This window comes from Natrix helvetica, assembly GCF_964273705.1.
Source record: "Natrix helvetica genome assembly, chromosome: 1".
Classification (NCBI taxonomy): Eukaryota; Metazoa; Chordata; class Lepidosauria; order Squamata; family Natricidae; genus Natrix; species Natrix helvetica.
Window position 1 is genome coordinate 46,057,642 of NC_138548.1, and position 15,605 is coordinate 46,073,246.

Genomic DNA, 15,605 nt, shown 5'->3' on the forward strand with positions numbered 1-15,605 from the left:
ATCTTAGACTCTCAATCATTTAAATGGCTCTAGTAATGTCAATGGATCATAAGGATTAAATAAGGCAAATTCCTCTAGCAGTGCTCTTCTGTATTTCAGATGCCACTCTCCAAACAGCCATCCCTTTTCATTTTGCTTTATTTGAAAAGAACTTTTTAAATGAATAGCAGGTCCATTAATCTTCCAATAAAATTAGCATATCTATCAAATTTAACCCATCTATTCATTAAAAAAATTCAAGCACTTCAACAGTTTGTCACTGAGTTATAGTGGCAAGCTCTTGAAGGAGAAACAGTGGCTGCATATAGTACAGTGCAGTGTAGCAGCTAAAGTGATGGACTAAATGGGAACATCCAAATTCAAGTCCTCAGATTAACTAAAATGTTTACTGTATTACGTCTGGTCAGTTTCCGTCTCTCAGACAAGTCAATCTGACAAGATAATTGTGGGAATAAGATTAGAGAAGATCCCTATGTAAACTGCTTCCATTTCTTAGAGCAGCATTTGGTTATGTTAAAATGTTTGTGGTCTTCAACTCTCAGAATTCCCTAACTAGCATGCTTGAAATTCACACTTCTTAAATTTGATGTAAATTTGAAAGACAGAAATATAAATACAATTGAATAGATAATAATGTAAAGTGCTGGTGCCAGACTCCATCAATGGACTATCCATTCCTTTTGAGAACTTTCTTGTCTTCTCGATGCCATCCTGGATAATCCAAGAGTTAAAGTATCAGCATTTCTGAAAACGCCAGATAAAAGAATGCTGGTTTCAAGGGAAGGGCAGCAATAGGGCTTACTAATATCATTCAGTTGGGTGGATTCACTAAATCAATAAAGTTAGTTAGAAATGGTACTGAAGTGCTCTGTGTATATTCTTTGGTACTGACTCACAATTTATTTATTTTTTATTGTTGAAGTTTGTAAGACAAGAGTCGCCCATGGAACAAACTCTCATGAGGTAAGTATTTGCACAGGGTTTCATATACTGTGTATTTAGAAAAACTGCTTTGGCTGAGAATTAAGAGAACTAGTCCATCTGTGAGTTTGATTCATAAACTTCAAGGAAAAGCAAGGAGGTTTTATTCTTGTTGTCTCTCATGCATACATAAAAGTCATTCTTCATAGCCTTATGGCTTCATTAATATTGCAAATCTATTTTTCTCTCATTTTGAAGGCCAGTTTATACATACTTATACTTATCTGTCCATCATTTGTTTATTTATTTGCAATTTTATAACCCATCCTAATGTACAGGTTTTAGGCAGCATTTGTCAAAATAGAACATAAAAGAGAAAGACGTAGAATGAATAAATACCCTAAGATGATTGCCATTAAATAACAATGACTTGAGTAATAAAAAAAGTGGAATAGGATATTGAAAGCTTTACAAAATGCCAGGGGGAGAGGGGAAAGGGTTACAAAAGCCCATGAAGAGAAGGCATTTAAAATATGGGAACTATAACAGAAAAGTCCTGTCACTTAGTCTTCTTAAAACAGGTGGAGGGGCGAGGGGGGGAAGGTAGTCTCAAGGACCTTCTCACAATGTTTCTACTTCATGAATGGTTTAAGTCTAGCAAAGAAATGCCTTCTCTAACATAATGCAACACTACATAGGACTTCATAGTTTATGAGCAGCACTTTGAGTTGAGACCAGATGCTTACTGGCAACTAGTGGGAAGACTTTGACAATGGTGCCAACCTGCAATGATGAGTTACCCCGTCATTGGTTCAGCTGTCACTTATGAACTGGCTGCAACTTCTGGGTCATCTTCAAAGGCATCTCATCTCAATTTGGTAGATGATCTCAGTAGTTTCACAGACATGTTAAATAACATAGGGGAGAGCACCAAACCCTGTGAGATTTGCATTGGAGAAAGCATAGAATTGTCATCTTCCTTGCCCCAGTGATCCAAACTGGGTACAGATAGTCCTTGACTTACAACAGTTTGAAGTTACAACGACACTGAAAAGAGTTACTTATGACGATCTTTCACACATGACCATTGCAGCATCCCCATGATTACGTAATTTACATTGGGATGTTTGACAACTGACTCATATTTATGACAATTACAATGTGACGGGATCATGTGATCCTCTTTTGCAACCTTCAGAAAAGCAAAGTCAATGAGGAAGCCAGATTCACTTAACAACTATGTTACTAATTTAGCAACTACAGGGATTAATTTAACAACTGTGGAAAAACTCAGTTAACAGATGCCTCACTTACAACATAAATTCTGGGCTCATTTGTGGTTGTAAGTCAAGGACTAACCTGTATTCTCACTGAAAGCACCGAAGTGGCGTATATCCAACTGTAAGTGACCCTACAGATACCAATATTTCTGTACCAATGAACAATGTTTCTAAATGCTGCCAAAAGTTCTCACAAGACCAAGAGAAATATCCTGACCCAATAAAGGATCTATGAAGGTCAGGTAGAATGACTGTTACCATTTCCATCCCATTACATAATTGCTTTACTCTGTATTTTATTGTGTATTTTATTATAAATCATTTTGAGATGCTTTGGCATAACAAAGCAGTAGATAAGCATAATTAAATTTGGGGGAAAGTAATTAAGAAATCAGATGTAAGTTGGAGAGACAGATTGCCTAGTATTTCCAACTGGATAGCACAGTTCTGCATCTTCTCTCCCCCCCCCCCCCAGGTTTATTTGAATACTTGGCTTTTATGCAGCTGGACCATGCCAGTATCTCAAACACTTCAATATTATGTGTTTTACAGTGATCAAGCAACTGCATTCAAGAAGCTCACAACAAAAAGAAAGGAAGGCAATAATGATCTTCCATTCCTGCTCCCTCTTAGCTTGTATTTAAGTTTTGCTATCTCTAATCAAGAATAATAAACACCAATAACCCAATCTTCCATCAGTTTGTCCAATCCCTTTTAAAACCATCTGAATGTATACTAATGCCACTGACAGCAGCAGCTGTATGTATGCATGCATGCTGTGTATACTGCTATTGGAAACACCAAATACAATGCTTGTTTATGTGAAACATGTATTTTTCATCTGTACGACTGTAATTGCAAGTCATATCTTTATTTTTCAGATGGCTATCATATTCAACCGGGAAGGCCTGAAAGCCATCCAACCTCCATGTGTGATTCAAAGTTTCATCAACCACAATGCTGTCCTGTACAAAGTCTTTGTGGTTGGGGAGTCATATACTGTGGTGAAGAGGCCCTCTGTGAAGAACTTCTCAGCAGGCATTTCTGGTAAGCTTTGGGAGTAGTAATTTAACATGGTCTACTAGTGGGAAAATCTGAAGAACACCATTTTCCATTTTGGTGAATCCTAATCCAAAACATGTAGAGGACATCAAGTTGAAGAAGATTGAATTCAGTGTTTCCCTGACTGTTTGGATTTTTTTGATATTTTTTAAATTTCTCCCTTATCCTCCCAAACCCTTGTAGCACTAATTTCTTTGGGAGATAGCAACTGTTTTTGCCAACAGCTGCTATGTACATTCAGATTTATGTACCAAAGTTCTAATCTAAAACTGGAGAAAAAGGGGAGGACATCACAGACTTCTTCCTAAAACAAGCAAGTCAAGATGGAAGCAGAAGAGATTGTTATGACTAGGAACTCCTACATGTTTTTAATTCTGTCTAGCTTCCATAGAGGTTTTGAGATTATGGCATCATAAATCTTTTGCTAGATGCAGTTGGTTTCAAGTTCTATTTGATACTTGACCCTGACCATCTCCACCAAACTCTTCCTCTTAAGAAATTTGGAAAATTCTTCCCTGCATGATACGTACATTCTACCTGAACTTTATTGTTAAGAGCCCAGAGTTACATTTTTTTGAAAAGGGCAGTTATATAAATGATTGGTTGATTAATTGATTGACCATATTATGATTTTTCTTGAAGGCTTTGATATTTTATTCATTTGCTGTTTGCTTGAAATAATACTAATAAAATTCTTACATTAGTTCATAATATCTAGATGGTCTGATTATGATATATCATTCAAGACAAAATGCACTGAGTTAAAATGTACTGCGATTTCATTTATTTATTTTCTTTACTTCCTATGAATAAAACATTTTTGGGAACTGTAATAGGTCTGCTTTTTATTTAACTATTTATATTGAGTCACTGTGTTGATTTATAAATATTTTATCCAAAGTCGTATGTAAAATAACAAGGTGAAATATTTTTAAAAAGGTATTTGCCAAAGTCACAAACTCTAAAAATCAACACACATCACGATAACAAACCATAATATAAAAAATGATTAAAATTGGTATGAAAAGTTTAATTTGGGTTCAGTTCCAATTCTTAGTGTACATGCTATTTTCTTAAGGTTTGTCACTGGGTCAGTTTTTTTAAAAAACCGTTATCATATAGGCTACAGCTGTAGTCATTCCTAGTAGTCTCCTGTTCAAACAATTAATCCTGCTTTTGTTTTTTGTTTAGATCAGGGGTGTCCAAACTTGGGAACTTTAAGACTTGTGGACTTCAACTGGCTGGGGAATTCTGGGAGTTGAAGTCCACAAGTCTTAAAGTTCCCAAGTTTGGACACCCCTGGTTTAGATAGTCAGCACTCATGTAGCACTTAAAATATTCTTCAGTCAGTATATCATCCAACTAAAGTTTAAATGTGGTAGATAAACAGAGTAGAATATGTTATTCTACTGAATAACATACAGTATTTTAAAACTTTTTTCCATTAACTGAATTATAGCTTTTTAATAATAATAGAATTATTCCCACATTCCTTCAGTACCTTCAAAAAGTTCCATTCAAAATAGATATATGGTTCTAGATGTTAGCAACATGAATATTTATTTTAGATTTTTTTCTTCATACAATGCATAGTCAATTTTTAACTTCTGTTTTCTATATTGTAGCAATATCCATTAATATCAGTGACTTTTAAAGAATCTTACCCAAATTCAGAAATAATAAGGTTGTCAGGTGCCTTCAATTGGGATGTTTTATATTTCCTACAATTTTGGGAATAATTCCAGAAAATATAATTTAATAAGATTGATACTTTTTTACTTATATGCTGACAATAGCAACAATGACAGCATTGGAAAAGTCACATTGTGCCAGCAATACAAGATTGGGGCAGTAATAACAAAACTGACAATATATATTCATAATAAAAATTTATGCAGGAAAGGCTCCCTTATATACAGTGCATTTCCCAGCAAGGCATATTCAGACATTTAGAATATGGCTTTTAGAAAAAAGAGACTAATTTAAAACAACAAACAAAATTACAAACAGACATAAGCAAAAATCTCAAATGTTTAATATTAAGTAATAAAACCATAGCATAAATATTGAAATTGCATATAATGATTGGCAAAGAGAATGGAATGGAAGAGTGAATATGCTACCAAAATTACCTTTCACGATGTTTTTACTTATGATCTACTTTTCCTCTTGCCTTTTGTATATTTATGCTTTGCTTTTTTGTATTCTTTTAGCTTATGCAATGTAATAGAAAACATTGGAAGTAGTTTCATATTGTTAATCAACAAATATCTATTTAGGGTGGTTTGTTAAAGCCTATAACCTTATCCAAGTTTTCAGTTTAAATACATATTCTAGCATAAGTTTTAGTGCCAATGCACACTTCGCTTTAGCCAAAAATTGCATCTTTATTTTTTAATGTTTCATTTGACACTGAAATGAAAACTTGGGACCATGAATTCAATGGCTAGAAAATGATTCATCTTCTGCTTATTTCTAATGAATCAATGAATACATCTTCATTCTTTTGGGAGTACTTCAGATATGACTAATTATTTACATAGGCAAATAGGCTGCAGTATCAGAAACTCTTGATTTTTTTTATTTGTCTATGTGATTGATCTACTACTTGAATTCTAACAGACTCTAGATGGCTTACAGGATCTTTTGTATAAACCCCGTGCAAAATTAATATTAAAATAAATTATATAATAAAACTCATAATCTAATTCTCAAAATTAAGGTTCTTACATAATAACTACAAATTAATTTGACAATTGGTTTGGCGCCACTGACTATAATCCCTCGAGGTCTTCTGGAAGAGCTGTGTGGTCACCTGCTTCTGAAAAACCATAAGGATGGGTACCACCCTTGTTTCAGGGAGCAATCAATTCCAAAGGAGGTGTTCTGCAGAGAACACCTCTTGTCAGGTCACCTCCCACTGTATTTCGTGGTACACAGCAATCCTTAGGTGCTCCCTAGTTCAGATGGGACAGTCTAAAACCATATGGGGGGAGGGTCTCTACACTATGGCCCAGAGGATACAGCTTTACAGAGACTGGCCCTTTGAGTTGCACTCACAAACCACCTAGTAATCAGTGCAGAGCTGTCATATGCCAATATTGTAACTGGCCTCTGGGTATACGTGTTGTAATACATACATTCTTGATCACCCAAAATTTCTGGGTGGTCTTCAAGGGTTTCCCTATGTAGAATGAATTACAGTAACCTAATTTAGAAATGACTGGGATATGAGTGCATAACAATAGCAAAACCCCATCAAGTCAAAGATGGAGAAGTTGGCCTCTGGAGCAACAGCCACTCCATCTAGTTTGGGTTAAGTCTGAGCCTGTTTTTCCCCATCCAGACCCTGACAGCCTCCAGACACCGGGTCATGTCTTCCACAGCATCTCCCAATGGGCTTGGAGTGGAGATATATACCAGGAGAATAGGACAAATTGTAAGTCACAGACCAAGAGAGTCAAAGAGGGGAGTGTTAATCAGAGTTCTAGGCAAATATATTGGCAAAATGGCAGCAGAACAATAGCTTTACCAAAATTAGCCCAAACAGTAGGCTGCTGAATTATCTTACAGACATCCCTGACCAAGTAGATGAACAAGATGTTCTTCGCTGATCACAAACAACCTGTCTACACTGACTGGGCATAAGCAGCACAAACTCTTAAAAGGCAATGCTTCTTCTTATTTCATTGTTGAATTATTATTATTATTATTATTTTGAAGCAAGCAAGCATCAACACAGGTATCTTTTCCCTTCTCCAGCAATTCCTGCCGTTTCTTCCATTTTTAAAATTTATTATTCTTTCAAATAGATAAATAGAAAACCTGATAAAAGCTCTGCTCCTTTATACAACAAAACTCATTTTCTTGTCAATTATGGAAGCCAGGACATTGCATTATGGCAATTGATTATAGAGCTCAGTACAAATAGGAATGGTTTAAATATCAAGGATTTTATATGTTGAAAATATGGATAAGGTTGCTGGATTATAGTGCCCTCTAGTGCTTGTAGATTCAAATGTTTTTAAGACTTAAGTAGTGATTTTGAATGTAACTTTTAAGAACCGTTTTTGGGTACTTGCATGTAATTTTTTTTAGTTCTATAGATTTGTTTGTAACATATATATATTTTTCTTTAATTTCCAAACTATAGATAGAGAGTCAATATTTTTCAACAGCCACAATGTATCAAAACCAGAATCCTCTTCCATCTTAACAGCAGTAAGTATTCCAGACTTCTTTCTCCAAACACCGATTCTACCAATAGGCTCCTCTCAATTTAACTCTGTTCTTCTCAGGTTTATTTTTAGGAATTATTGCAGGAAAGCAGAAGCTCAGAAGCATCCAAAACCTTTCACAAACATACAGTATCTGAAAATGTTTGTCTTTCCTTGAAACATAGGAATTATAATATTTGATTAAGAACCATTCATTCAGCAACCAATCAAAATTACAGTCTCTAGGTAAATGGCCCTCATGCCCAGTCCCCAAAGTTGGGTCTCTTGCAGCTCACCTGCACTTATGACCACAGGGAGGCGTTCAGCTCTCCCACCCACCCACCCACTTCTCTGCCCCTCTGCATTGCTGCCCTTTTGGCTGCCCTGCAGTCCACTGCCTCTGTTAGCCCTGCCACTTTAAAGTTGACATTTTGTCCCCAGAATTATGGGATTTTGTCCTTCTGGCAAGATTTCAGACATTTTAAAATATTGATCTGTGATACCTGCAGATGCTATGTTTCATGTCTGGAGGAAATGCGAGGATACCTGTTTTTTCTTTAGTATCCCTCTACAATTTCATTCTGTCTTTTGCAGCTTGATAAAATAGAAGGGGTGTTTGAGAGACCAAATGATGACGTTATCCGAGCAATCTCGAAGACACTAAGGCAGACTTTGGGGATTTCTCTCTTTGGCATTGACATTATCATTAATAATCAGACTGGTCAGCATGCAGTCATTGATATCAATGCATTTCCAGGTGAGAGCAAACTGTTATATACAATACACCAAAATACAAATATCATACTTCCAAGTTAACATTCATTTCAAGCAAGAGTGCAGAATTTTTGTTCAGATAAAGCCCCAGAATTGTCCTTTCAATGGTATACCAAGAATTCAACTTCGAAAAATCAGTAAGGTCAAAGCAAAGTGGCTGAGCCCAGGATAAAAATAAATAAATAAATAAATTTTATGTAAATTAGATTAAATCAAATCAGATTAAATACAAATAATAGAATTCCATCCATTTCTATCATCATAAAAAGTATTTTTGAGATACCCTGAGGATTCCAAACTCTGGCTTCTCCCTTTAAAATTTTTAAAATATGCTCACTCTCAAGGCATAGATGAAGAAAATAGCAGAGCCATGTTTTTGGATCTAGGTTCAGCATCAAAACGTCAGTCAGAATTTTATCCTGGCCTCAGCAAGTTCAAGAGCAGACAGGTAATCTACCTGAGTTTGATCCTCCATTGGGTTAGAAGCTCAAATTATGCAATGGACCCCTTACAATTCTAAGTATAGGTAGTCCTCGACTTACAACAGTTCATTCAGTGACCATTCAAAGTTATAGCAGCACTGAAAAATGTGACTTATGACCATTTCCCACACTTATGATCTTTGCCGCATCCTCATGGTCACACGATCAAAATTCTGATTCGTATGTATGACAGTTGCAGTGTGATCTTCTGATAAGCAAAGTCAATGGGGAAGCCAAATTCACTTAAAACTGTGTACCAACTTAACAACTGCAGTGATTCACTTAACAACTGTGGCAAGAAAGGTCATAAAATGGGGCAAAACTCACTTAACAAATGTACCATTTAGCAACAAAAATTTGGGCTCAATTGTGGTTGTAAGTTGAAGACTACTTGTACATATAAAGTAACACATACACTGCAGGCAAATTGTGTTTTTTTTTTAATGTTTTCGACTGCAATTCTGTGGTGTCTTGTTTTTGATCATGCTAAGGCTAACATTGGGAAGTTAAATAAGGTAATAGTAACTTGGTAAAACACATATTCAGATGTTATCATGAATTGTCTACCTTTCTTCAACCTGGATGCCTAACAGTTGTGTGGATCTCAACTTTCATAATGGTGCACTAGCATGGTTGTCAATAAGGACACCTGTGTCCATCTGTGTATTTGAGGCACACTTAAGATGTGGGAAGATTGCATAAAGTCTGCTTATGAAATTGTAAATGCAGAAAGCAGACTTTGCTTTTATTCACTACTTCAGTATATTTTTATTGTCTTCAACTCTAGCTGATTTCATTAGCAATGTAATTAACAATAGCCTTTTTCCTCTTCAGCTGACTGGCTGCCTCTAGATATGATCAATCACCCTCCAATTTAGATCCATTTGGTTTCTCTAGTAGCATTAAGTATTTCCAGCCACTTGGGTACTCCCAGATCTTGGGCGACTTTCCATCAGTCGAAAACCAACTACTTTTCTATAGATTTCCTTTGATCTACGAATAAGTTGGTACTCTAAGAAATATAGGCTGCAAAGCTATTTATTTATTTAATCAATTAATTTATCACATTTAAAAACTGAATCATACCAAACTATGAACGGAAGCAAAAGAAATGCTAGGTTTTTAAAGACGTATATTTTTAAAAAGTATACATTGAAATTCAAAAACATTTCAGAAGAACTCTGTTGTTAGTCTGTTTAAGATATGAACAAGAATGTTAGATTCTTGAGATGTGTTTCACAAAAACAAACCTACCCTATTCTCCCAATTCGGCATGGTTTCAGTTTGATATTAGTGCCAGTAGAAATTAGATGTAATATTTGGTCTTGGGCTTCCAAGCTGTTCTTTCCTATTTTTACGGAGTGTTCTCTCAAAATTCTGCAGAGAAAATTCATTCTAATTTTCTTCAGAAAATTAAATCATCAATTTTCTCAAAGGAGACATCTGCTAATACTATAATTTTCCTTGCTTTTAAAAAGGAATGGGGAATAATTCAGCTTCTGAGACCATTAAGTCTCAGCCCTGGTGGTCTCTTGCATACAAAAATATTTCTGTCCCAAATGGCTTCATAAGGCACTTAAAATGACTTCTGTTGCATTGCAGCATCCCAATAAATCCCAAATGATTGCATTGCACTGTGCATACAGGGATCATGTACACCTTTTACAACAGCAAATGTATTTCTGACAAGCATGATGCAATAAGATATTCATTACATTAAACAATTTTATAAGAAGCACTTATGTACAACAGATTTCATTTTACATACAATGCACTTACTCCTGAGTGGAGCTACTCCTGAGAACAAGAGGTGGAATGGGACAATATATAATGCTAAATTGAAGGGCAGCATAATCCTTTGATTGAAAATGGAAAGTTAGTTCTTTGAATTAAACTCTTTAACTAACAAAACAAAAAGTTCAGGATACTTCTTTCCTGTGTTTAGATTAACATGTCTTGCCATTTTGTCTAAAAATGTCCATAGTATGTTTATCCTACTGTGTCAAGAGGAATTATCATTTCTCTGGAAAAAAAATAAGAATATCTCCTAAAAGCATTGCAGGAATCTGGCAATGTGTTTTATATCACTATATTGTAGCATCACCTTTGGAGAAGCAAGGTTGTTAATCCCCCAGTGAATCTTTCCATCTAATCTAAGTCCTATGCCTATCTCAGTAGCAGCCATGCACCAATTAATATCAATGACATTGATTAGGAGAAAGGAAACAGTCTCTTAGAGCTTCCTTTGTTTAGAGATGCCTGCAAAACTTTTGTATTTAAAAAAAAAGCACTTAACAGTTGGGGGGGGGGGATAGAAATAAAACATGGGAGGTGTTTTAAAGACATTTTTAAAAGAAAAAAAAGTGATATTTCCAGGAGATAAAGCACACAACTTGATGAATTATCGCTACAGGTGATGTACCATCTTCTTGCATATGAAGGGGGAAAAGAACTTTAACAAGATTTTAAAATCCCAATTTTTAAAAGGATAATATATTGGTAATATTTGCATACAGGTAGCCATAGCTAATGTTTTATCGCCTGACTTCTTCATTACTTTCAGGATATGAAGGTGTCTCAGAGTTTTTCACTGACCTCCTGAACCACATAGCCACCACTCTGCAGGAGCAAACTCCAGAGTTGTCCCAGCTGAACCATAACAAATTCCTGGCAGAGCAGAGCAGCAGCCTCGTGGGGGAGCGGACGTGCTGTGCTAACGCTGGCTGCCGGAGCATGGCAAGCCAGGACCCCTGGATTGTGGAGAACGAGACCAACAGCTCAGTCAAGCTGCAGCACCAGAGGCTGGGCTGTAACTCATCCATGTCACCGAGCTTTCAGCAGCATTGTGTGGCCACATTGGCCACAAAAGCTTCCTCTCAATGATCCCTATCTCTGCCACAGACTGAAAAAGAAAGCAGTCAGCCCCTGGGTTGTGAATTCAGTGTAATTTTTTGAAAGAAAGTGAAATTAGTGATATGGGTCCACTTTAACAGATTCCTCTTATAGTTCTATAGTGAGTTTATCCATCCATGTATGGGTGCCTGTTGTGTGCATGTATCTTAAACACTATATCTTAATGTGGGAGGATGGATTTGTGTTTTTTTTCCCCATGCCTTTTCCTTTTCTTTGTAATCATTGACCAGAGTTGGGTGATGAATCGTCCTGGATGGATAAGAATTTGTGTTGAAAATTTGCACACTTGGATTCAACCCTCTTCCATCTTTTTTTCCAGCCCATTCCAAAGAGTAAAACATGCATTGATTGGACACCTAAATCCAGAGGAAACTTGCATACCCAGGATCAGCATTTTACTTCTTTGTGGAAAACCTTGAAGTTAAAAAGTGCTTCAGATAGTTTCCCATTTCCCTAAAGAAGAAGAATGCCTGGGTATTTGTTTGCTATTGTGAAAAACTATAGGTTGATGCCCTTAATCTCATTTGGGGGCAGAGGACTTCCTAATTGTTGGAGGATTACCACATCTAGCATAAGAACAAGCTAGGGAGTTTGGCTTTTTCTGCTTCTTTACTGATCCTGAGACTAAAGGACATCTCTTTCACGTATTTATTAACTGATAGGGTGGCTTATTTTTAGCTTTGTATGATGCACAGATCCATTCATTGTGATTTATAAATCAGGTTTCTTTGTTAGGGTGGGCTTGTGCATCATATTAAACAAGAAATTCAAATTGTGGATTAGCATTACATGTGATTTGAGGGCCTGTTTGTAAGCACTACTATGCACAATTTTTTTTTCCTTAGTGGTGGGTAGAAGTAAAAGTAAATTTGTTGAAGTAAATCAGCAGCAATTTGTCTCCATTTCTGGTCTATCATTTGTGAGGTTGAACATTTGAGATACAGTATAAGGGTGATGTTTATCTAACCTGTAATTCAGTCTGGTTATATTTTAAGAACAAGTAACAAAACATCAGTGATCTTTAACTCTGTTTCTTTCAACACAACATCATCTCTGTGCAGCTTTGAACTGGTCATGAATTTGAAAAGGTACTGTGAATGAGTTTTGGGACTCTTAATTTGAGACAATTTTTAAATTGTCTTAGGAAACATTGTTAAAGTATTTTACACATTTAGATATATTTGGAAAAATTGATCATCATGAATTAGGGATCTGTGGACTAATTCACACTCAGGTAGTAGTGTGAATGTATATGACACACATGCTACAAGTTGTACACATGAATCCCAATTTTAAAAGGATAATATATTGGTAATATTTGTGTTTTTGTTGGATTAAAGAAAGTTTTGAATTCTCTCGGTTCCTATAAAGATGACCCATTTCTTAATATGTGTGAACTGATATTAATATATTTTCATCCACTGATGGCAGCTTTTTATTTGTTTCTTTGTTTTTAGAGTAAGGGAAAAAATGGAAATATCTGATGAAATATGAAAGGGAGGTTAAAAAGGGAAGACCAGAAATGATTCCAAATTATGGTGTAAGTGCAGGAAACTGTTCAACAATTAATAGGAAGGAGAATTGCTATGTTCCTTTGTGGTTTTGTTTCTAAAGTTATTTATAATTCTGCAATAGGTATAGCTGAAGAGAAGACAATATTTGTAGAAAGGCTTCTTATATGAGACTATACAGTCATTTTGTTTATTTCTAATTCAAATTCGAATCATATGATTATCCTGAATTATTGTCTATCTCAATAATAATAGTTGCTGCAATTTCCCAATAAATTATTGATATTTGTCCATGCATATTTTACATGCCTTTGATGGGAGTGAAAAATAGGTCAGACATATTTTCATAAAACCTTTTTTCAAAATATCAACACTATTAAAAGTTATTGATATTTTAAAAAATGATTGGATTTTAACATTACACACACTCACACAATTCAAGCCAAAATTGTCCTGATGAAAGGCATCTTTGAACATACCTGAGTCTCTCCCTCCCCTGTAACTTTAATTAAGGCAAGAGTATTTCAATTCTGTACTGAACATTACCACACACACACACACACACACACACCTCAAATATTACCTCCTTGACTGCTGCATGCATGGATCAAGAAACTAACAATTTGCAACAGAGTTCAAACCATTTTCTTATTTTATACAGCTTGTGGGAGAGCCAAGGGAAGAGGCATAATAGGTTAGTTCTTCTGGCATGTCTTCAGGGAACATTATTATCCGATTCAGAGGGTTATTATGACAATATTTTTAATTTTAAGGGGGAAAAAAAACTCCCCCACATCATCATTTATACAATAAATTTCAGTTCTTAGGTGAGCAAGCTGGAGAAAAGAATGTTCCATCTGGTTTAGTTAGAAGACATTTCAAAATTGTTGATCAGCCTGGACTGTTTGATCCAGTTTAAATATATTTCTGCTATTTCCTATTTTTAATAATGAGGAATAATTTCTTTTAATGGCTGCCTTCTAAATTTTGGTTAGCCTATTTTGCACTGTTTTATTTCTCCAAAATAAACTACTGATACATAATTGTACATTTTATATTTATTTACAAATGATATATTTCGTAAATTCTCCAAAGTCTTAATACAAAGTATATCTGATAAAAGTGCAGTTCATATCTTGACTTTAACAAGAATCTAATTTAATTCTGTAGCCAAATAGGTTGTTAGCTTCGTTCACCCCTTGATGTAACGCTGCTTATTTAAACAAAGATAAAGTTGTTCATATCTTGCATATAGTTTAATAAGGTAGCATTGCAAGTGGGCTGGCCAGCCGACAGTTTGTAATCCTTTCTGTGGTTTTTTTTCCTATCAAACTATTCTAGGTGGAATAAAATATGAATAATATTGTCAGTTTCCAGAGAGAGCACAGTGTGCTATTTGCATTACAGAGCGCTGAGCATATGGTACTAAAAAAATGAGTACAAAATCAATTATTTCCTCTCTGTTTCGTTGCAGCAAATTTCTTGAACTCTTTTTCAATCTAGATACACTGCCATGTGTTCCTTCCAAAGGGCAATTAAATGTGAGAACTGAAATGCGCTGAAAAGCCTCCCGTTTCTCATAGAGATTGAAAAGAAATGTGTCTTTCCTTTTTCTTCTGGAAAGCCCTGGCAGAGGAGGGTTGTAGTTTGGTTGGATGATTCCAATTTTTGTTTCAACTCAAAAGATCAACCTCTACTTTTGAGGGTCTGTTGAGTAATAGCAAAAATATTGCCAATGCATGTAGGTCCCAAAAGAAGCGTTACTGGTGGTGTTGAAGGACAATGAAAGTAGACAGGCTTAAATGTACACAAATAGCATCCATGTTTAGTTTGTTTAAGGAAGCGTAACTATCCATAACTGCATCTCCACTCGTGGCAGGAAAATAAGAAGCAATTTTTAAAGCATTTTTTCCACTTTCCAGTATATACATTACAAATAATCTTTTGTGCCTCTCATTAGAATGTTTCTTTGTGTAAAGTATATTTTCAGTAATATACTTTAAACTTCTACCAGAAACCAGTCCATCTTTCTTATTATAGAAATAAGTGTTTGGATATAAAAGTCTTAGTGTGATTAAAAAGAGCTAAAATGTAAAACCTCAGTAGATCTGAGTTATCACATTCTATTCAAAATCTGAGGAAAATTATATGTTAGATGTATGTGAGTGAATAATATCTGCTCCATTGCTAGATTACCCAAGCTATAAAATGAGAAATAGTTGGTACTGAAAATGGTTAAACTTACAAATTTTTACTCTGCAACAAATATACTTTTTATATCATAAATAATCTAAAGATCATATTTAAAAAGAGTCTAAACCTCTTTTCAGGTTAATTTCAAAATATGGTAATTGATATTTTATATATGCTGTTGTTCCTTTGCTTTATATAATCAGTTATAAATCATAATTCATTTAATAAATACTGGAAATCTACCTTTTAAAA

The 15,605-nt window shown here is 35.2% G+C and overlaps 1 protein-coding gene across 1 annotated transcript in view; it reads left to right on the top strand.

The window, feature by feature from the left end:
* ITPK1 (inositol-tetrakisphosphate 1-kinase) overlaps positions 1–12,551 on the top strand; it is a 134,854-nt gene extending 122,303 nt beyond the window's left edge. The window contains exons 6-10 of the mRNA XM_081937055.1: positions 923–963; positions 3,083–3,248; positions 7,417–7,484; positions 8,075–8,237; positions 11,300–12,551. Of these exons, the coding sequence (XP_081793181.1) occupies positions 923–963; positions 3,083–3,248; positions 7,417–7,484; positions 8,075–8,237; positions 11,300–11,619 (758 nt within the window). The 3' untranslated portion in view covers positions 11,620–12,551. The remainder of the gene's footprint in view (positions 1–922; positions 964–3,082; positions 3,249–7,416; positions 7,485–8,074; positions 8,238–11,299) is intronic.
* The last annotated feature ends 3,054 nt before the right edge of the window (positions 12,552–15,605 follow it).